At 34.7% G+C, this 23,346-nt stretch overlaps 1 protein-coding gene across 2 annotated transcripts; it reads right to left on the bottom strand.

Moving 5' to 3' along the window:
• Window positions 1-17,032: 17,032 nt before the first annotated feature.
• On the bottom strand, window positions 17,033-22,496 carry LOC120133648. Of its 2 annotated transcripts, none has more exons than XM_039150198.1 (10): window positions 21,903-22,496; window positions 21,542-21,719; window positions 21,215-21,440; window positions 20,790-20,929; window positions 20,298-20,587; window positions 19,882-20,094; window positions 19,312-19,800; window positions 18,153-18,815; window positions 17,478-18,011; window positions 17,033-17,392 (listed from the first exon to the last, which is right to left on the bottom strand). In XM_039150198.1, the coding sequence occupies exons 1-10, from the start codon at window positions 22,170-22,172 to the stop codon at window positions 17,168-17,170; spliced, it is 3,228 nt and encodes a 1,075-aa protein (XP_039006129.1). In that variant the 5' UTR covers window positions 22,173-22,496; the 3' UTR covers window positions 17,033-17,167. The 2 variants fall into 2 exon arrangements, with proteins under 2 accessions (XP_039006129.1, XP_039006128.1); XM_039150197.1 differs by having other exon boundaries at window positions 21,215-21,443; window positions 21,903-22,295.
• Window positions 22,497-23,346: the final 850 nt, after the last annotated feature.

The raw sequence follows: 23,346 nt of genomic DNA on the forward strand, positions 1-23,346 counted from the left end.
GGTATCGATACTCATTGCATTAGTATCGATACTGTTCATCGTAATTCTTCAAATTTAAACCTATAGTATCAGTACTGTTCTTCCAATATCGATACCCTTACCCAGATTTTCCATTTTTCAGCTCAATTTTTACCCAAATTTTGTTTAAATTTCTTACTTTTACCTCCAACAATACTATTAATCTCATCATTACTTAACCCAACTAACTTTCCTTCATTAATCTTCCTATAACCTCCAAATTCTCTAAAGAACACTACAAACCAAGAATCACTCAACTTTTTCCAACATGTTTTTAATCACATCTAAGGCTTTTAATCTCTCTTTTACTTCTTTGACAAGTCAAATTTACTTGTAAACCTTAATAATAACTCATATTTCAACATATCATTCAAAACCCCATTTTCTTCAATCTCAAATAATTTACTAATCATTTAGTTTTAATCATCCTTGAACCTTTCTTAAACCTCTATAACACTCAAGGTTTCAAAACCATCCATTAAACTAAAGGAAAAACCAACTTGGAGGAAACTCACCTTTGGCTATGGAGAGAACGGGAACACGGGAATGAGAAGAGAAGATAGCTTATTTTTCAACTTTCCCCTTTTACCTCTTCTTTAATACCCTAATTAAAATAATTTTTAATCCATTTCTCCCTTAAATGACCAAAATGCCCTTTTATTCTTCCATTCTTACTAAATGGGTCTTAAACACAATTTCTAAATCTTTTCTTATACTTTACCATTTATTCAATTTAATTCCCCAAATTAAAAATCCTTTCAATATAGTCACTGAAACGATATTTGGGGTATTACAATAAGATTATGTCCTTGTACACAAAAACCGAACCACTCCCTACAATGGAAGAAAAAGAACCATCTGTTGTACAAATAGAGAATCAAATATGTTGAAGTTGAAACTCATAGAGAATATCTTTATTCCTAGTCATGTGATAAAACGTCCCCGAGTCAATAATCCATGTTGGAGTTTCCGTTTGAGTATGTAAGGCAGCAGAGGAGGGACCATGATGTTGACAAGTAGCAAGAGTGGAGGTGGCAAGTCTAGAAAATTCACAAAACAACCTTTGGAGTTATGCAACCTGCTATTTGAAAAAGGTATTCATTTTGTGGCTTGTAATAGTCGAGTTTAATGAGTGAGAAACATCATCAGAACCAGAAACATGTTTTGTGATAGAGTTGATATTATTTGAAGATGAGTCAGGCATTGCTAGGTTGAGGAACCGAAACCTAAACTGATACCATGTAGAAACTATAGGAAATCATGTATTTTCACAATATTTTTCACATCAAAATATTTAAAAAGTACAATCTTTATAGGATAGATCCTAGAGTTTTACTCCTATTAAGATGCATAACAAACTATACAAATTTAAATTTCAAATTAAATATAAGATCTAATCCTAACAAACTAGAAGCTATTTACATATAAAAACTAAATTTGTCAAAAACATCATCATTTGGTTGCATATCCATCAAGTCGTTTAATCATTTTTGCAATTCAGCCGTCGTTACCCGCTTAGCAATGCAAATTCACTTAAACCATCCATCTAGTTCGTGACTAACATGACTCAGTTTTTTTTCTGGAACTGTACCCCTAATGTCAAACCATAATATCTCGACCTCTCCTTCACAAGACTTTCAAAAACCAAGAAGCTTCGAAACGAAAGTGACATCTTCTAATCGAACCTACCACCCCAACTGTATTAAGGAGTAATGGACAATGGCCAGAAAAATTGTTCGTTAGATGCTTCATGGAATAGTTTAGGAATATACTCTTCCACGCATCATTAGCAACCTCACTCCTTAATATTGTTAAAAGAAAATCTACCCTTCTACCACGTGAACAAGGGTCCATTATAGCCCACATCACTTAGTCCACAATCATCCAAGACCTCACGAAATGCAGGCATTCTTCTTTCACTTCTTATCAACCTCACTTCTTTCTCAAAGCTAGAAAGGAACTCGTTAAAATCCCTTATCACCACCCACGACACCACCAGAGTATCAATGAGCCATCACAATAAATTCCAAGACTCATCATCGATTCTCCTTAGGGGAACCATAGAAACCCATACATCTTCATGTGAACCTATCCACATCAGAAGTGAATATGACATCGATATGCGAACTAGACATAGAGCATAAAAGAACATCACAGTTCTTACGCCACACCAAACACAACCCTCCTCTTGTACCTAGCGAATCAAACAATTCTAAAAAACTCACACGATCTACAATCCTTCTCCGTATTTGATTTCTATAGTTTTGTCTCCATGAAAAAAAACCATATAAGGGTTAGCATCTCCCAGTATATGCCAAAGACGACGACCCCTCTAGGATATCCCCAATCCCGAAATGTTCCAACTCGAGTTTCATTGCTCCCAACTGGCCTATGACTAGGAGCCTGCCGATTCGATTCTATTTTTAACTGAACCATCTCCATTTGAATCCACCTTTGATTTGGCACTCCTTTACCGCTTCGCATAATCCATTTTCTCCATAGCTACGTCCTCTTCAGCCGAAGACATCGCCACATAAAGTCCCAAATTAATTACAACACTCCATCCTACTCAAGCCTTGACAACCGACCTATCTCACATTCATCTTTCATGCTCGAGCCAAAAGACCCTTCATGCTTGGAAATATCCCCATCCCTCTAACTGTTCTCGCGCAACCAAGGGTTTGACAAAACCCTCCTTTGTTGAGAAGAAACATACAATGAAACGTCATATTGCGGGGTATGCTCGAAGCACACGCGGTGGGAAACAACCCTCGCCATGACCCAATTTGTCATATAGAAAACAAAATAAGTGTAACTTTTCATATTGAAAAACAATATATGTCGTCGCGCCTCCTGGAATAACTAACATTTTCCTTCTTTTTAGCGGCTTCCGAACATCCAAACTAACTCTGATTCGAAGACTCCCCCTATAGTCCAAGGAGTTGCCTCTGTGTCATAGCCGATAAATTCCCTAATAAAGTTCCCCAGCTGTTTCGCCGCTTAAGAAAAAAGGAAGCCCACAGGGAGATCATTTGTTATTACCCAGAAATCTGCCCGAAATAAATCCACCTTCATTGGGTCTTCACCATTCACAAGCAATCGAGCCACAAGTAAGTGGGAATTAAAATACCATGGACCATCTGCCAATATCTTTTTTGAATCGACCTTAAGATACAACCAAAATAAAAATCGCCTCTCCCCTAACTCCATGATAGATATACCCCCCAAACATTCGCTAGGATAACCCGCATTGTCTAGACATTGATCGTGCTAGCCGTGAGGAATCTCCCCATCAAACAATGATCAAAGGAAACTGTGATCGACGAGGATATTGATTCCAATACTAGGCCCTCCTCCTCTTCTCCAAGTTTAGACCCACTATAGACACCCGTTTTTGTCCGAGTCTAAAAAATTATTATTATTATTATTATTATTATTATTATTATTATTATTATTATTATTATTATTAATTATTATTATTATTATTAATATTACATATTACATTTTGTTACAGGCCTATACCGAAGCCCAGATAACACTCAAGCCCAACAGATTACATCAACCCAACCTTAAAACCCGACCTAAGTCCGCTCAGCAACCAAAGTAGTCCAGGATCTGACCCGACCCCCTAGGGTTTCTGAAACCCTAACCCTAGGGCATGATGCTACAGACACCACTGTCTCCCCTGCCCATGCCGCCATCGACTGTTCCCCATCCTATATAATCCATCAAGCCATCAACATGCCAAAATTAAAAGCAAGGAGAAAGAAAGAGAAATCATAGAGGGCCAATCGGGGAGAAGATAGAGAACTAAAAAAAACCAAAGAAACACTTACCCCATTCGAACTCCGAACGAAGAAAAAAATGAAAACCCAAATAGATTACACCAAACAGAAACAAAACAAGAAAAATAGAGAGATAGAGAGTTCTTACCTACGTTCGAACCATCGGGATGCCGAAGGGTTGTCGGTTTTCCAAGCTTTCGAAAGGTAAACCCTTAGATCTAGGGATTTAGGGGTGGTTTTGGGCTAAATGGTTTTGGTTTTTGGGTTGAGGGAGGCGGGAGGAATGTTTTGAGAGGGGTTGGGTCGCTCCGGCCACTGTGGACCACCGTGGGGCGCCACTGGCGAACGACATCTCTTCCCTTCACCGAATAGAGAGTTGAGAGAATTATCAAACTATCTCTCTTTTCTCTCGGCTGAAAAGGAATCAAATGAGAAAGATGAGAGAATAAAGCCTTAATGTTAGGCTTAAAATATCCCCACGAAACAACGTAGTTTCGAGGGGGATCGGTATGTATTTTTGTATGTGGGTAAATCCAACTTTGGGTCCCTTTATTCTTTGTAATGTTTCATTTTAGCCATTGAATGAAGCTTTGCTTTATTTTATTTCGAGCACTAATGTTTTAATATTTGTATTTTAGTCCTATCCTTACTTACTCTGTTATTTTTATTAGAGTTTGACTTTGGTCTTTATATTTGTAATTATTCCATTTTAGTCATTGATTTCATATGTTATGTAGTATTGCTAATATTTAAATTTGTACATGAAATTTGTAAATATTTCATTTTTGTCATTGCTGAACATTTGGTTTAATTATTGTTTAGTCCTCCATGTTTCTGGTTATTTTATTTTAGTCCTAAATATTATTTACGGATTATTTATATTTATGGTGCCTGTATTATTTAACATTTGCGATTTGGGCTCTGGTTTATTTTGTAATTACTGTTTAGCCATTTTAGTTTATGTTTTTGCTATTTTAATCCTTTAAATGTCTATTTTCGTTATTTTAGTCCTTTAAGTTTCTATTTTGGCTATTTTAGTCCTTTAAGTTTCTATTTTTTCTATTTTGGTCCTCAAGTTTATGTTAATCATATGTTGGTCCTTTAATTTTTTTATTGTTCTGTTTTAATCCTTTATGAATGTATATATTAACATGTTGTATATTTTTAACTATAACATTAAATAAATGTTATTATTTTATGTTGTAAATATTTTATTTTACATTTCTCATCGCATTTGTTTATATTATATTTCCTTAAATATTAAAATCATTATTTGAATATTTCAAGAACACGTATGTGTATAATGAGCGTGGAAAACATCACTTGGTCGAAGTGGTGTGATCCGATACGACATTTTAACTACATGAGAACTTGAAATAAAATTTAGTTTATTTTACTAATTAATATGTTTTTATTCAAATAATGCAATGTAAGTTTCGAAACATCTATTTGTTGATTTTATGCAAATGTCTATTCTCAATTTATATTTGATTCATTTTTTAATCAACAAGGACGGTATATTCTTTAACAATGAAAAATAGTTGAAGTAGTTTTCACGACGGAGGATTGCAAATTTCAATATTGTTTATCGCATTAGAGGATTTTCTTTAATTAATTAATTCGAAGGAAATTAATTATATTTCAATAAATGGATCATATTTTGATTTTATATTCGATTCAATATTTCCACCATTTACGACAATATGTAAGCGATACAATACCAATTTTGGGCTCTGTGGGGGTGCTTACCCTTCCCCACGCATAATCGACTCCCGAACCTAATTTAATCGAATCTTTGTAAACGCAAACCAATTTTTTGTCTAAAAAATGATTTTTCTTAAAATTATTTTTTTAAAAGACGTTTTTAGGTATTCGACCTACCTAACCCAAAGGTCGATGGAAACTCTATTCCAAATTAATCCAAAATCATCCATTTTTCCAAAAATAAAAGTCATAATCGTTTTAAAATAACATTTAATTGGTTTTTCAAAAAAATGGTTATGACAGCTTGGCGACTCTGTTGGGGACTGTTTTTTTAGAGATTCAGGCTGTAAGTCGCTTACACATTGTCATTTGGTGGAAATTATGAGTTTGAGTCTTTAGTTAACTTATGATCCGTTTATTGAAGTTTTTAATTTCTTCATTTTTAATTGTCATACCAACATTTGAATTTTTGCTTTCAGCTTTGTCAATGTTTTTGTCAAATTTTTTTGTTTCCTTTTAAGTCAAAGGTAAATACGCTCCTCCTAACACACATCACTTCCATTTGCATAACATGAGCTCTAGATATGAGCTTCGATCCAATCAAGTCGGGGTGAATGCTTTACTTTTGTAAGAATTTATTATTCATATAAGTTTTAGCAAATTACCCTTGGGATACATACCTTATACCTTTGTAGGGATTTATTCCTCGTATAGGTATAAGGTAGTGAATCCCCTCGAATTAAACTCGTTTCGTTCGAAACATGTAATGGGTGAGGATCGAGGGTTTGGCAGCCCAAGAGGGCACCGACATCAAGGATAATTTGGGTACCTCTTTCTGTTAGAGCCGAATACATACCGAATATATGTCCATCATTAGGTACCCAAAATAGGTGTACACAAAGGAGGAGCATTTCTAAACCCATACCTTTTGCTTTAAGTTCGTAGAATATATTTTCTTTTCGAATAAAAACATGCGAACTAGATATTATTCGGTTAGGATTATTTTCTTGAAAAAATCATTTTGGGTAGATAGCATGTCTGGGTAAGAATGTTATTTAATTAAAGCATGTTCATATATATATCATGATCGGGTACGTGTTATATTCATCTTTGAATAACATTTTTATCTGTATCGATTATCTTAAATGTACTAACTAATTTCTTTTTCTTTGTTTATGTACACTAATTTCTTTTCTTTTGATTATATCACATTTCATCATTTTTGCATTGCATTGCATCATCATAACATAATGCAAGAGTGTTGATCCGCAAGGGAATATTCGAGAGAATATTTTTACAAGAAGAGGTGAAAGTTTTCGATCAAGCAATCACATATACAAACATGCATTGAAGGCTCTAAGAAGTTCAGAAATTAGAAGAATGAGTCTTGATCGAAGATCGTACAACATTTGGGATTGGAATGATGATCCACTGATATGAGGAGCAATCCAGTAGTAGGTTCTTATTTACAATCATCACATCGCTAGTCATCAAGGAGTGACACACTGAATTCAGCACAACGAAATGGATGCAAATGAACTAGTTTTAGTTCCCGACTTGGTGCTTTCGCTCAAATTCAAGATGCTCGACTTTGAAAAGTACAATGGAACCAGTTTCCCTAATTCCTATCTCACGATGTTTATTCGAAGGATGAATGGGTACACAAATAATGATAAGATGTTGATCTATTACTTCCAGGACAGTTTGACTAGACCTGCTTCTAGGTGGTATAACCAATTGAGTCGTGTTCAAATTCGCTCTTGGAAGGATTTGGCTAGTGCCTTTCTAGGCCAATACAAACACGTGACTGATATGGTCCCTGATCGAACAACGCTTCAAAATATGGAGATGAGGAATGATGAGTGCTTTCGACAGTACGCACAACAATGGAGGGATGTTGCATCTCAAGTGTATCCACCAATGATTGAAAGAGAGTTCATCACTCTATTCATTGACACATTAAAACCTCCACATATCAACTACATGGTTGGAGCTGCCACCAAGAGTTTCTATGACATTGTCATGTGTGGAGAAATAATCGAAAGAGCTATCAATAATGGCCAAATAGGAGGCACTAGCCATACTAACATTGAGTAAAGAGTTGAGATCAACATAGTGGGATCTTATCTAGCGAATTGAGGGACCAAACCTCATAAGGTGTTCCGTGAAAAGATTCATATCAATCCAATCTCAATGACATATGAGGAATTACTCCCAACGCTAGTTAAGAACAATCTTGTGACTCCAGTTCAATCCAAACCAAGAGAGGCCCCATATCCTGAAGACCATGATGTTAACGCCATATGCAGCTATCATATTAGGAGCTCAGGGCATACCACCGAGAAATGTGGGGCATTGAAGCGTAAGGTCCAAGATCTGATTGATTCAGGGGCATTGACGTTCAATGGGGCATTCTGATCAGTAGTCGGATGGGGCATCCATCAGGAGTGTTGTTGCATTATCATGCATGTCATCTTGTTTGAACTTGTTTTTCTTTTGTACTTCTTATTCTTAAATGTTTGTAAATCACTTGACTTTTGAACATTTTAAATAAAATGCTTCCTTCATAGGAAATGAACAATGAGCAAATTTCATTCTTGAAATTCTTTAAATATAATCTTAATTAAAAGCTTTTTAATAATCGAGGTTGTAAATCTATGACAAATGATAAGATTGAACCCTAAAAAATAAGGACCCATTGATCCTAATCTATAAATACATCAAAGTGCATACCCTTCCCTTGAAGGAACCAAGATAGCTCTCTCCTCGCATGTACATTCAATCATTTTTGGCATTCAGGTATGTATTAGGAGTGAACAAAATGGGACAACTAGCACATAAGATTGCAAAACTAATTGGTTCCTACTTATGTTAATGACGTTCAATGATGATCATAATATTCTTAGATGGAATGGTCAAGTAGATGAATCTAGTTTAGGTCAGTTGCTTGGAAATTGAACTCTTACAATGAGATTTTTTTACCTTCAACAAACATTAGGACTATAATAGATTTTCCTCAGCGAGCTTAAGAAATGGAATCCTTATACCCATAATATATATATATATATATACAAAAAATCTGAGCTATTCCGCTAAAGTAATTGGTTATAGAGGAAACTCGAAAGCCATGGCTTTATGAATAGATTACATTCAAACCATGACATTGATCGGGTACTTGAAAATTCGGTGTTTGATCCACTGTGATTAACAAGTCGAAGACCTTGTGAAGACATGAATCCTTCAGCTAGCCAAACAAAGGCAATTATAAAATATATGTATAATAAAACTGAATTCAACCAGCCAAACAATGGCAAATTAAATCAAATTTACTAAATAAGGAGTTTCGGTGAATATGGACTAAGGGAGTTGAGGAACACCTGTTATAGTCGAAATCACATGAGCACTCAGAAATCTCATTTTTAGACTGATATTTCTGCACTACCTTGACTAGAGGAGTCTACGAAGCTTGAACAAATGAAAGATTTCATAGAACTGAAACAAAAGTGTTCTAAAGAGTCTAGCAATTGACTATGCTAGTTGTGTCATTTTGTCTGAATCCGATCAAAATGCCAAACCAAGAAAAAGAGGCATGCCATGATCTTCACGAAGACTGAATCGATGAAAAAAACCTTAGAATTTAGGTAGCCAACCTCTAAACCAACCTTTCAATCTTGATATTCGTCAAAGATTTGTAGCTATCAAAGATTAAAAGAGTAGTATATTTTTTATATTCAATGAATTCATGTGTTTGTGATTTGCTCCAATTGTGAAGCCAAAGAAGGAGCATTATTTTAGTTCATTTGACAATGAAAATTCACATATTCTTTCTTCATCAAGTTGTTTTCAAAAGAATAAAAACATTTTCAAACAAGATAATCTCTCTGGAGGCATATTTTGGAATTCAACGAATATCTCTCCGAAGCTCAAGATCGAAGCTGGGGAAAAAGAAGATAAATTTTTGGGGTAAAATTTGATGGGGAAAAGAAAACAAATTGTCTCAGGTCGAGGTTTGCAAGAGTACACCCTGATGAAAATGAAGACAAAATGAATCAAACAAAGAATGAAGACTGCTCACGCAACCATTCCCCTCACAGATCAACATACATACATCAACGCATACATACATGACACATGAAATTTGCATCTTTGCATTCAACATCATGTGAAATAAACACTTTGAGTTTCCCTCTCTTGAGGACAAATTCAATAAAAATCAAATAAACTTCATCTTGGCATCCATCATAACATCCAAGATAGGCAGACATAAATATATCATTTCGATATTTCAGGAAATAAAAGCTCAGAAATGACCAAATTTATTCAACCTGAAAGAGCAACGACATCCATAGATTTGACTTCCTGAAGTCAACAATCATCTCTTCTGAAGACATTTTCTCGACCAGTAGGAACAAAAAGACTATCATTATCCTTTGATGTTGTTTCTCTCGAAACAAAGTGTCGTCTCGCTAGAGACAGTTTTCTTAAAAATAAATTTTGTCTCTTGAGACAATTTCTTTTGAAGAAAAATCTTTGTTTTGTTTCTATGAAAACAAAGTTTTGTCTCTCTTGAGATAGTTTCTCTTAAAACCAACCTTTGAGATCGTTTTCATTGAAACAAATTTTGTCTCCCTTGAGGCAATTTCTCTGGAAACACAAAATCTTTGAGTTTGTTTCTCTTGAAACAAAACCATCTTTGAGTCGTTTCCTTGAAACAAATTTTGTCTCTCTTGAGACAACTTCTCTTGAAGCATCATATTTGAGTCGGTTTCTCTTGAAACCATTATCCTTAAATATGGCATGTCATCCTCATCACATAGGAACCGTGTCATCCCCCAACCAAACCTCCTCATCACGTAGGAGTAGTGTCACCCCTTATAACCAGCCGTCATCATTGCGTAGGAATCGTGTTATCACCCTCCCTAAAGATGGCATGACGTCCTCATCAAGTAGGAACTGTGTCATCCCCCGACCAGACCTCCTCATCGCATAGGAGCCGTGTCACCCTTAGATAAACAGTCGTCCTCATCACGTAGGAACCGTGTTATCATTCCTAAAGATGATCTGCCGTCATCATCACGTAGGAACCGTGTAATCCACCGACCAGATCTCCTCATCTCATAGGAGTCGTGTCACCCTTAGACAACCAGACCTCTTCATCACGTATGAGTCGTGTCATCCCCAATCCAAACACATCAAATTCAAAACCAAAAAAAAGAGAACCGAAAAAAACTGGTTGTCTTTTTCATCTTTGGCCTATTCTTGTTAACACAGAAATGTGTAAATAGGGTCAGTTGTAGACACCCGTTTTTGTTCAGGTCTACAAAAATATTATTATTATTATTATATTTATTTATTTATTTATTATTATTATTATTAATATTACATATTACATTTTTTACAGACCTAAACCGGAGCCCAAATAGCACTCAAGCCCAACAGATTACATCAACCTAGCAATTAAACCCGACCCAGCTCTGAAACCCAACTCGAGTCCGCTCAGCAACCAAAGCAATCAGGATCCGACCCGACCCCTAGGGTTTCTAAAACCCTAACCCTAGGGTATTATGTTATAACTACCACTGTCTACCCTATCCATGTTGCCGTCGACTTTTCCCCTGCATAAACAGTGACCGAACATCATCTATCTATCAACAGTGAAAGAAATAAAAAAATCAAAAGAAATCACTAAATCCCGATGAAATTGGGTTGTGGCAGAAATCCTATCTAATCCATCAACACACCAAAATAATAAGCAAGGAGAAAGAAAGAGAAATCACAGAGGGCCAATCAGGGAGAAGAGAGAACTAGAAAGAAAACCAAAGAAACACTTACTCCATTCGAACTCCAAACGAAGAAAAAAAAACAAAAAACCAAAATAGATTACACCAAACAGAAACAAAACAAGAAAAATAGAGAGATAGAGAGTTCTTACCTACGTTCGAACCATCAGGAAGCTGAAGGGTCGTCGGTTTTCCAAGCTTTCGAGAGGTAAATCCTTAGATCTATGGATGGTTTTGGGCTAAATGGTTTTGGTTTTTGCGTTGAGGGAGGCGGGGGGAATGTTTTGAGAGGGGTTGGGTCGTTCCGACCACCGTAGGCTGCCGTGTGCCGTCGTGGGGCACCACCGGTGAACGTCATCTCCTCCCCTCACCGAAGAGAGAGTTGAGAGAATTCTCAGACTCTCTCTCTCTTCTCTCGGCTGAAAAGGAAACAAATGAGAAAGATGAGAGAAGAAAGCCTTAATGTTAGGCTTAAAATATCCCCCCACGAAACGACGTAGTTTCGAGGGGGATCGATCTGTATTTTTGCGTGTGGGTAAATCCCACTTTGGGTCCCTCTATCCTTTGTAATGTTTCATTTTAGCCATTGAATAAAGTTTTATTTTATTTTATTTCGAGCACTGATGTTTTAATATTTTTATTTTAGTCCTATACTTACTTACTCTGTTATTTTTATTAGAGTTTGACTTTGGTCGTTATATTTGTAATTATTCCATTTTAGTCATTGATTTCATATGTTATGTAGTATTGCTAATATTTGATTTTGTTCAAGAAATTTGTAAATATTTCATTTTTGTCACTGTTGGACATTTGGTTTAATTATTGTTTAGTCCTCCATGTTTCTGGTTATTTTATTTTAGTCCTAAATATTATTTATGGGTTATTTACATTTCTGGTGCCTGTATTATTTAACATTTGCGATTTGGGCTCTTATTTATTTTGTAATTATTGTTTAGCCCTTTTAGTTTCTGTTTGCTATTTTAATCCTTTAAATATTTGTTTTTGTTGTTTTAGTCCTTTAAGTTTCCATTTTTTCTATTTTAGTCCTTTAAGTTTTTGTTTTTTCTATTTTGGTCCTCACGTTTCTGTTAATCATATGTTGGTCCTTTAATTTTTCATTATTCTATTTTAATCCCTTATGAATGTATATATTTAACATGTATATTTTTAAGCATAACATTAAATAAATGTAAATATTTTATTTTACATTTCTCATCGCATTTGTTTCTATTATATTTCCTTAAATATTAATATTATTATTTGAATATTTCAAGAACACATATGCGTAGAATGAGCGTGGAAAGCATCACTTGGTCAAAGTGGTGCGATCCGATACGGAATTTTAACGACATGAGAACTTGAAATAAAATTTAGTTTATTTTACTAATTAATTTGTTTCTATTTAAATGATGCAATGTATGTCTCAAAACATCAATTTGTTTATTTTATGTAAATGTCTATTCTCAATTTTATATTTGATTCATTTTTTAATCAACAAGGACGAAATATTCTTTAATTATGAAAAATATTTGAAATAGTTTTCCCGACGGAAGATTGTAAATTTCAAGATTTTTTATCGAGTTAGAGGATTTTATTTAATTAATTAATTCAAAGTAAATTAATTATATTTCAATAAATGGATCATATTTTAATTTTATATTTGATTCAATATTTCCACTATTTACGATGATATGTAAGCATACAATACTAATTTTGGGCTCTGTGGGGGTGCTTACCCTTCCCCACGCATAACCGACTTCCAAACCCGTTTTAATCGGATCTTTGTAAACGCAGACAAGTTTTTTGTCTAAAAACGATTTTTCTTAAAATGGTTTTTTAAAAGACATTTTTAAGTATTCGACCTACCTAACTCAAAAGTCGATGGCGACTCTATTCCAAATTAATTCAAAATCATCCATTTTTTCAAAATAAAAGTCATAATCGTTTTAAAATAATATTTAATTATTTTAAAAAAAATGGTTATGACACCCTCCATGTTGTCCTCAATATCACTCATAACTAACAACCATGCCTTCAGATATCACTATCACCAGCAAAACTAGAGAATTGAGAAACTCAGGAACGTGCCATCAAAGGCATAAAAAATACCTGCCAAACGGTGTAGACCCCTAACATAGAGAGAAAAATCGTAACACATAGGGTTATAATATTATTATTTTAATTAGTAATTAATATAATTAATAATATATTATTCTTATTTAATAAGTAATTTATATAATTTATAATAACTTTATTTTAATAAAATATAATCGTTTTAATATTTTTATTTATAAAATTGTAGATATAATATTTTAATAATAATAATGACATAAATAATATTAAATAAAATTTTCTAATATTTTAAAATAATATTATTATTTTATTAATAAATACTATTATTTATTTTATTTTATGTTTATAATAAAAAACTTAAAAATTTACCAACCAGTGAAAAATAAATTACACAATATTATCTAAATATCGTAAAATCATTTTTTAAAATTTTGTTTTTCAGAAAATGTAATTCATTTTTTAAAAAAATGTTTATGTGAAACAAACAGACCCTTGTTTATATTTAATCATTTCATATATACTTTTTGCTAAACTTTTAAACTATAAAATACATAACATATTTTTTAATATATAAAGTAGAATATTATATTATTTAGTATGGTATCCAATTTGATGAACCTCGTGCCCTCCCCCCTCATTTTTTAGACTTTAAAGATGATTAGAAAAATTGAACCCAATTTTTTTTTATATATAAAAAATGTGACATTTAATTACTTAAAACTAGCCTCCTACAGTCCCACAAGTTCCTCCAATGTATTATTGACAGAAACCTTTTTCTTATTTACCAAGGATATATAATCCTAGTGCAACCATTTTCCCACTAATCACTTAAACTTAGCTTTCTTTAATGATAACATGAAGTACCAAACATATAATTCTTGCTTTAATCTCAAGGGGTGAAGCGGGTAGTGATTCTCTCTAAAATATTTATGTTTGCTATTTATTTTCAAACACATTCGGATATAAAGATAAATATTTGTTGTTTGATTTAGTGACGAGTAAGCATTCACCTCCCATCTTAGGTTAAACGTTTGAATCACAAAAGTGATAGTATGTTATATGAGGGTATAGGTTGAGGGTTCAACTAGTAAGGTTAACAATGTAATACTGTATTAATATGTATAAGGATATAATAATATAAAATTTTCAATGAACGTTTTTTAATAGTTTGGTGTGATTATAAGTAGTATTGTTTAGAATGTTTTTAACCAATTAATAACACACACTTTGCACTTTGCAGACGTAGATGCTCAAACTCATAACCTTTAGAGAAAACAATATTTTCTTTCATCGAAGTTAACTTGATGAGTTTAATAAAAGTTTTAAATATACAGATACAGAATATATTATATTATATCATATCATATCATATTATTTAGATACAAATATTAAGAAAATGATCCTTTCAACTACCGCTTCGAGAATATTTTGATGACTGCACATTGCTTGAGGAAATTAAATGATTATATCCTAAATTTCTTCATCCATCATATATGGTAATAATTCCAACCAATATGTGCTTTATATCCAAGCAACTCTGAATAATTTAATGTTTTTTTATCACGATAGTTAAATTAAATTCGACTGTTTTCTTATATATTTAACATTATAAATATTAATTGAATTTAGTTTAAATAATATTAATATAATATAAAAATTTAAATTTAAACATAATTAATATTTTTAATATTTTCAATGTATGAATAAAAAAATAATGGGAATACGTTGAACTTTGTAAAAATAATACTTCATTTATATCACATACAATTAAAAACTATCCAACATATATAGTTGTTTCAACCAATTTACTAATATTGATACAATTGTTTGAATTCTAAATTGTTCCTAATGACATGCTATGATCTAGTTTTTTATGACGACATTGACACCAAAGTTTGGTATCGACATCGAAGAGACAATATCGATACCCCAAGCATAGGTATCTATACTTTCAATATAATTCGCCTATATTAGTTAGAGTGTGTAAACTATGAGGTTATGTTAGTTAGAGCTGTTAGGAATAAGTTACCAAAATGAAAATATCATAGCATGTCATTTTGGTATCTATACTATCTTAGAATATCGATATTATCGGTTGAGTATCAATACTCTCTCCTTAAATAGTCAATGTTTGAATTCTAAATTGTTCATGGATTGAGGGATGAATTGTAATAGCAGATTAAGCCGAAAAGAGAAACTTAAATGTATTAATGTGACTAAAATACTTTCAAGAGTAATAATTTACCAAAATATTTTTAGATGGAAAAAATTACGAAATATCTCTAAGCACTTCGATAATGAAAGTGGGCATCGAAATGATAATGTAGAGGTCTCCTCTCAAGCTTAATGATTTTTGTTTTGAAAAATAAAATTGTGTTACGTTCAAAGGTCATAAGTTCTTAAAGTCTAACTCACCCTATAAGTAATTAAAAGTTTAATTCAACCTTACATAACGTTCTAAGAGAGAGATAATGCCACAGAGTGACATGAGAGAAAATGTTCTCGCTTGATTAATTGACATGAAAGGGTCCATTATGTTTCTAATCAATCGCTTCTTTGTGCCCCTTTTTTCCTTTTTCTATCTGGAAGTTACATGTGTTTCCTATTGATGTCCTTTCATTGCAAAATCATATACACACATCATAATATTCCAGTCAATGTTGTTGACTAATCATTTCTTCCATTTTGGGCCAAAGGGAAAAAGGGTTGGAAGATCTTTGGGTGTTGCCTTTTTGTTTGCCAAGTAAATACTTATTATGTATAATATATAACTTCCTTCTCAGGTACCTTAATAGGACCATATTGCATATTAGCACCCCCCATGTCTTGGATAGGAGTATAAATAAGTATAATGTTTCATGAATTATCTGTCAATTGTTTGTATAATGTTTTTTTATTAAGTTGAATAGACGTGTATGAACAATTTTTTTATGTTTCCTTAATAAACATGAACACAAATAATTGTATGTTCGATTTGTTTACATTCACAAACAAACTCGTTTATTTAGTTCTCTTTTTCCATTACTTTTTTTCCATTTTAAATATTGATGGATGTATGAACTAAATTGAATACAACGTAAATTTCAAAACTCAAACTGTAAGACTTGATGAGCTTAAGAACTAGTGGCATAGTTTTTCCATTTCTTTTGGTTTGTAAATGAATAATAAAAAAAGAGTTTGGTTAGTTGTTAAACATTAATAAATATGTTCTCAACGTCAAACGAATATATTTGTAAATGTTAAACAACGAATAAACATAAATTCTTTAAAAAAAATCAAAAACAAATAAACGAACACAATATTAAAAATTTGAATGAACATAAATTAAACATAAACGCCTTTAAAAACAACCATTGAACACGAATCAAACCCAAGTTCATTTACAGCAATTGAACACAAATCAAACCCAAATTCATTTACACAGCCTTGAATTAATTTGTCATGCTTCATTGACAGGCTCCTTATAGGATCATATTGCATATTAGCACCCCTAAATTTAGTGGGAAAATCCCAGTATTTAACAAAGTTGAAAGACTCAATTTATTGCTTTCTGATTGTACAGAGTCCATGAGCTAAAAATCCAAGAAATGAGTTCACAAGATGAACATTATTTTCAGAAGTTAGATCAAGAAAAACTTAAAAGATCTTCCATGATCTAAAAAAACACATAAGTTATGTTGAAATTAACCTTAAAAAGGAGGTTAAATGCACAGGAAGAACATCTCTACAGTCAAATTTACATTTAACCACCGAGAGAAAATAAAAGCCTTGGTGCCACCTGAAACAGCCAAGTTTCAGATGGTTCTCTTACGATTGGTTTTTTATAACTTTGACGCTGCTGTAGAAGCGTTTAAGGTCCTTCATAGCCCTCTCTTCGATCTGAATCGAACGAATTGGCGACGGTGCTTCCACCTCCGGTTTGAACCAGCGGTTCATCCCTGGGGAATCAGATGGTGACCCTTGACCTGAAGCTACTGAAAACCCGGACATTTTCATTTTCGGACTGTTAGAAAAACTCTGCAGTTGCTTCACCTGCATTTTGTTACAGGCACCAGAATGAAATACGTGGGTCGTGCAAAATTATGAAGCCGGACAAGGATGCATGTACTTTACATACCTGATGCATCTGGATGTCCCTGAGAGACAGACGAGAAGGATGAGGAGGGGTACCAGAAGAAGCCCAAGGAGGCGTGCTTTTTTGTACATCGGATGCCTGTGATGATTGAACCGAGACCACGGGAATTGGCTTGGATGATAAAAATGAACTCAGCAGGATTTTACCTTCACCTTTACTGGAAGAAAGATCTTCCACCTGATTTTTGCTTCTAGTTGGCTGATTCACCTGTAGCTTGCTCTGCTCGTCCTGAATTTCACGAAGTGAAGCAGATCCCTTTGAAACCTTTGCACCACCCCATGCAGGGCCCTCACTACGGGGTGTTGATGGCGGTGGAGTAGTAACTTGTTTGGAGGTGTCATCAAGAGCACCACTCAGAAACATAGAGAGCCCACCTTTCCTATTCTTCTTCTTGGTAGCTGTTTGCGGAGTACCCTTATCTTTTGCGGGCACTGACATTTCCTTTTTCTGAACAAAGAAAGTAGACTCTTTCAAGGCTTCGTTTGCCATAGCTCCTTCTGATCTAGCATTTTCTTCCTGTCACAAGCCACAGATTTCAACAAATATGATGAATTGTTCAAGTGAATTTAACCTTCTTTTTCCTTTCAGTAATTTATATGAGATGCATTCTGAAAGATATTTACATGCAGTACATATAATAAGTTCAAGAAATCTAACCTTACTCGTTGAAACTTGGGGGATTTCAATGTCAGGGAAGTCCTTCACAGATTTCATTTTGTCACTAATACTAAAACCAGATACTGTCTCATCTTGAGCTACCCTTTGCTTGTTCTTCCTCTTCTGCTTTCTCGAAATCTCGGCCTTTTTATTTCCTTTTCCATCAGGTGGAATCAAAGATGATCCTTTCAACTGCATTTTTTCAACCGGAACACCTAGCTCAGCAAGAGAATTTTCAATAGCAGGTCTTGTTTGCAACTTTGCAATTTGCTGATCATCAAGGATGCATCCACTCAACTGCTTCACTTTGAGCACCTCAATCTGCTGCAACTTCTTCCACAAAGCACGAACTTGTTTGGAAATACCAAGATTAGGATCATCTTTAGGTTGCAGAAAGGAATCTGATCTGTCTCCATTTTCCAAAAGGTTCTTATTCTTGTAGTTGTTACGGGTCCTTAGAACCTCGCCTTCACTATCCTCCTCTTCACTATTGATGATAACTGGAAAGGTAGCAGTGGGAGTCGGAAGCCGGCGGTAACTCCATGATTCAGATGATCTAAGGTCTAATGACTTCTCAAGATTAGCTAGAACATCTGGTGCAGCACAAGCAAAAGCTTGACATGAAACTGTTAAAACATAGTCCAAGTTACGAATAATAATATCCTGCATTCCGGAATCGAATTTTGTAGTCAGAGTATATTCATGCAAAACCTTATGTCAAGAAACCTTAAAGAAACTACTGATACAATTCATATAAGCTAATCTGCCAGATAATCTTTTAGATCATAATTCGTTGGGAACTATGCAACTTGTATCCACTACATACATTCTTCCAAACAAAGAAACATGATATGTAGCAGTAGCACAAGAAGTAAATGTTGATACAATCTGAAGGTCCGAAAAAAATTAAAGAATAGATAACTGACTTTGGAGGCACAACAAGAAGAAAACCATGTTCTAGTCTTTTAGATTTGTATTACTTTTTCAGCCACTGAGGTTTGGCACGTCAAGCTAAAGCCTGAAAGGTCTACTATGGTTCAAATTTCGGCATACTATCATAAAATGTCCACAAAAACAGCACAAGTGAGGCACAAAACAGATCCTATGAAGACTAAATAAAAATTCTACATGTAATTTTTGAGGCCTTTCGAGAGCAAACCTCGCAATGCTTCTTCAGATCATCCGCTCCAAGAGAATCTGCAATTTCAAGTAGTTGAATTGCATTTCGTGGCTCCACTAAACACTCTGCTGCGACTTTCTCACAAAGACTCTTCAAGCTTGGTATGTACTTCTGCTCAGAATCATTTTTATGCGTGTATGTTATGCTACTTGACTCTGAATCATCAAACCTACATTCCTCATCAAGTTCTTCTAGTTCATCATTAACTTTCAACTTCGGTTCCTTATCAATTTTGCGCATATTGGGAGGATACACAGGGTGGTAGAGAGAACCAATAGTCAAAAGATGAGTTTCACCGACTGAAACTGAAGTAGCCCTCTTAACGCCATGTAACCGACTTGCGATAGGTGGTTTGTCTGTACATTGCTTGCCATCCCACATGTAAACATCACCTGTAGCAGTGGCAACCGCAGTCCAATATTTGCCCGCAGAAATGCTTACCATTTCTTTTCCACACATCGAATATAACTGAACAAATTCATCAGAGGAAGTGAATAAGATGTTTCACTTGTAGGGAAGGTAAAAACAACAAATACTGAGGAATAGAACCTGTTGGCATCTAAGATCAGGATCTGAGGAAAGCCAGTAAAATAATGCTCCATCTTCAGTCATAGCAATGCTATGTACCATCCCAGCAGCTATTGCAACCACATGAAGTCGTTCCTTCCGATGGAATTTCATGGGGGTGCTTCCACTCTTTTTTAAATTTCTAGTAATGATAGCTCGTCTAGGTGTGACTAGTCGATGACCCCAAGTATATACCTGCCGTACAAGTTTTACTGGGGTTAGTCCCATAGAGAGAGAAAAAAAGAAATTCACGGTAACTGGTGAAATGAAAACTGAAACCAAGATGCTGGAACTCATCCTGATAAAAAAAGTCAAAACATTTTGAATGCAAGCATATGAGTTTAAATATTAATGCAAATAGAGATCAATTCAATTATCAATAGTTCTGGCATGTTTACCTCACCATCTGCTCCCAAAACAATTGTGTGATATTTTGCAGTTGCTACACCTACAAAGACCTTGCCTTTCAAATACTCAACTATTCTTGGTGTGTAATTTGATGCTGAATTAGAGGTTCCATAGCCAAGTTGACCCTCTCGGTTGCAGCCCCATGTGAAAATTTCACCAGATGTAGAGACAACAGCAGTATGCTTATTTGCAGCAGCAACAGCAACTATTCGTGATCTAAGTGAACTTACCCTACGTGGTGTTGGTTGGGTATCCACAGACGTATAGCCCAGCTGACCCTCTGCCCAAAAAAAGAAGTATAAATCAACATTTCTAGTCGGTAAGCACATGATTTGTTTGAAACAAAAAGCAGAACGTTAGCTAGCTGATCAGCAAGTACAAGTAATTTTGAATCAGTTAAGAGAACAAACGAAAATTCACTTGAGGAAACAGCAATCTCAAATGGCCAACGTTTCTTGCCAGCATAACCCATAAGTTTTTACCTCTATTGGATCCCCAAGTGAACACATCCCCACCCTCAGTAGCAATTACAGTGTGATGTTTAGCTGCAGCAATTGCTTTCACCCGATGAGCCCCTAAACCAGAAGTCACTTGGCGGGGAGTGATAACTGCAGCTTGACCACTGAAAAGTATGGAAGGAAAAATATGTTCATGATAGTTGACTCGCATCGTGTTTGGGGTTGTTGAGTAACATGATCTTCCATACCCAACATAAAAATAACAAATAAAACTATCCCAGACTTTTAAAGTTTCAGCATGGTATTTCAAAACAAATATGACGAAACTTTGAACCAACAAAATTCAATATCGAGAGTTCCCGTGGCTTAAATTTCATTTAGAGTTCCTACTTGAGGCACCATTAAGCTACTAATACCTATATCATGCAACAGCACAAGAAATCTTTTACCTATGAATGTCAAAGTCAGGATGCCCAAGACGGCCCCCCCTTCCAAACCCCCAGGTGTAGACTTCTCCATGAGCTGTGACAGCTATACTGTGGAACTTGGCAGCAGAAATCAACTTAATTTTAGAGCCACGAAACGAATCGAGTTTGCAAGGTAACTTTTGTATGTGGGCATTTCCAGTTCCAAGTTGATAGTTTACACCACTTCCCCAGCTAAACACCTCAGTAGCTACTAAAAATACAAATAAATACTATGTTATACTTTGACACAGATTTGATTTTCATACAATAATAAGAGGCTTTCCGATAAAACAAGACAGTAGCAGGTACCTGAATCCTGCGCACTTCCAAAAACCTGCAAGACAGGCCCTGACAGGAGATCTACAGGTGTTCTACATTTTGAATCTTCCAATGTAAAAGAAGCACCAGACTGGAGAAGAACACTTGCTACAGCAAGATGACCGAAATGCAGAGCCCTATGAAGGCCACTCCACCCAGATTCTCCGTCCTGGAACAAGGATTACGAAGAGTCACAAAAAGCTGGCTTGAAGCTAATTGCACCATCATACATCTCTACGACTTAATGCTGTTTAAAACAAGATCACCCATGTTCTAAAGCAGGATATTTGATAGACATCCACAACGAACTTGAAAACATTTTATCAACAAAAGGATAATAAGAATTACACACCCTAGCATCAGGATCAGCACCAGCAGCTAGAAGCCTTCGAATAATGGGAATGTTGTTTCTCCAAGTTGCAATGTGAAGAGGAGTCAGACCCAAACTGTTCCTCGAATTGATATTACTTCCATTCTTCTTCAATAGCGCCAATGCAGAATCTACATCAGGCAAGGACCCTTCTCCCACAGCATGCCACAAATCTTTATGCGAGGCACCAGATGAGACTTTCCGAATGGATTTTTGGGGTCTCTGCTTATGTCCTTGAGGTGAAATTAACATCTCCACAACACATTAAATCCAGAGATCACTATAAATAATCCTAAAAGTTATTGAAAATTCAAGTTTTGAAGTCACAATCCCTCCAACAGATTACAACGAGAGCCAAAGATTCTCCATATGTCTATAAAGAAGTTAGCAAAAGGCAAGTGGTAATAACTTCCTAGCTACTTTATTCCATCTAGTCTATATTTTAATCAAGAAATCAACAAGCTCTATATTCTAGAATCTAGTTCCATTTATGTGGAGAGTTTGTCAATAATAACATATCATCCCACCATCATATTCTCTGGATTTACAAACAAATCTCCTATGAAAAGGCGAACCAATATGCTGCAATCAAAACTCGAAGTGTCAGCATAAAATACCCTGTAGAGGAAATATAATAACAAAAGAAAAATGAACGATCAACAAAAAAACAACTCAATCACTAGATAGACAACCAAAATGGCAAATGAAATAAATTCATATGCAATGAGCCAAAAACTGTCGGAATTAGAGATAGAGAAGATGAAGAAGAGAATGGCTTCAAACAGATTCATTTCTAGGAAGTTTTAATGGTTGATCTAAATAAACAACACAAGCAAAATCTCTAGAACAAAACCAAAATGAAAATTACGAAGCAAGGGCAAAAGAGGACAACAGATCAATCATAGGAAACTCAGTTTCCAGATCCAAAATTACATGAATTTAACCAATACCCATCATTAGAAATCATACCAACAAATCAGAACTTCACATAAAAACACAGTAGCTTACCAAATCCCCGGCTGCACTACTGAAATCAATAAAAAAAAAACCAAAAACACCACACCATGAAAAAAACGAAACTCAAAGAGGGAAAGATATTTATTTCCTACTTTTTGTGCTACATGGAGAAGCAAACTAAAAAGAATATACCCAAAGAACCAAAGGTATAAAACCGAAACTCAAAGAGGCAGAGAGTAATAAAGGAAAAAACAGTTGAAGACAGACAAATTGGGTATTTTGGGGAGCTTAATATTCATTGACGATTTTGCCCTTATTCTTTTGACCTTATGACAGTCGTGAGAATCGGGTCCACGTAACACTTTGTGCCTTCTATGATAGCCACGTGGCCTAAATTGGTTCTTTAAAAGATTTAATCCAATTAAATACTAAAAGTATTAAACAAAAGTTAGGGACTGTTTGTTTGTGT

This window comes from Hibiscus syriacus, unplaced genomic scaffold, assembly GCF_006381635.1.
Source record: "Hibiscus syriacus cultivar Baekdansim isolate YM2019G1 unplaced genomic scaffold, ASM638163v2 tig00110584_pilon, whole genome shotgun sequence".
Lineage (NCBI taxonomy): Eukaryota > Viridiplantae > Streptophyta > Magnoliopsida > Malvales > Malvaceae > Hibiscus > Hibiscus syriacus.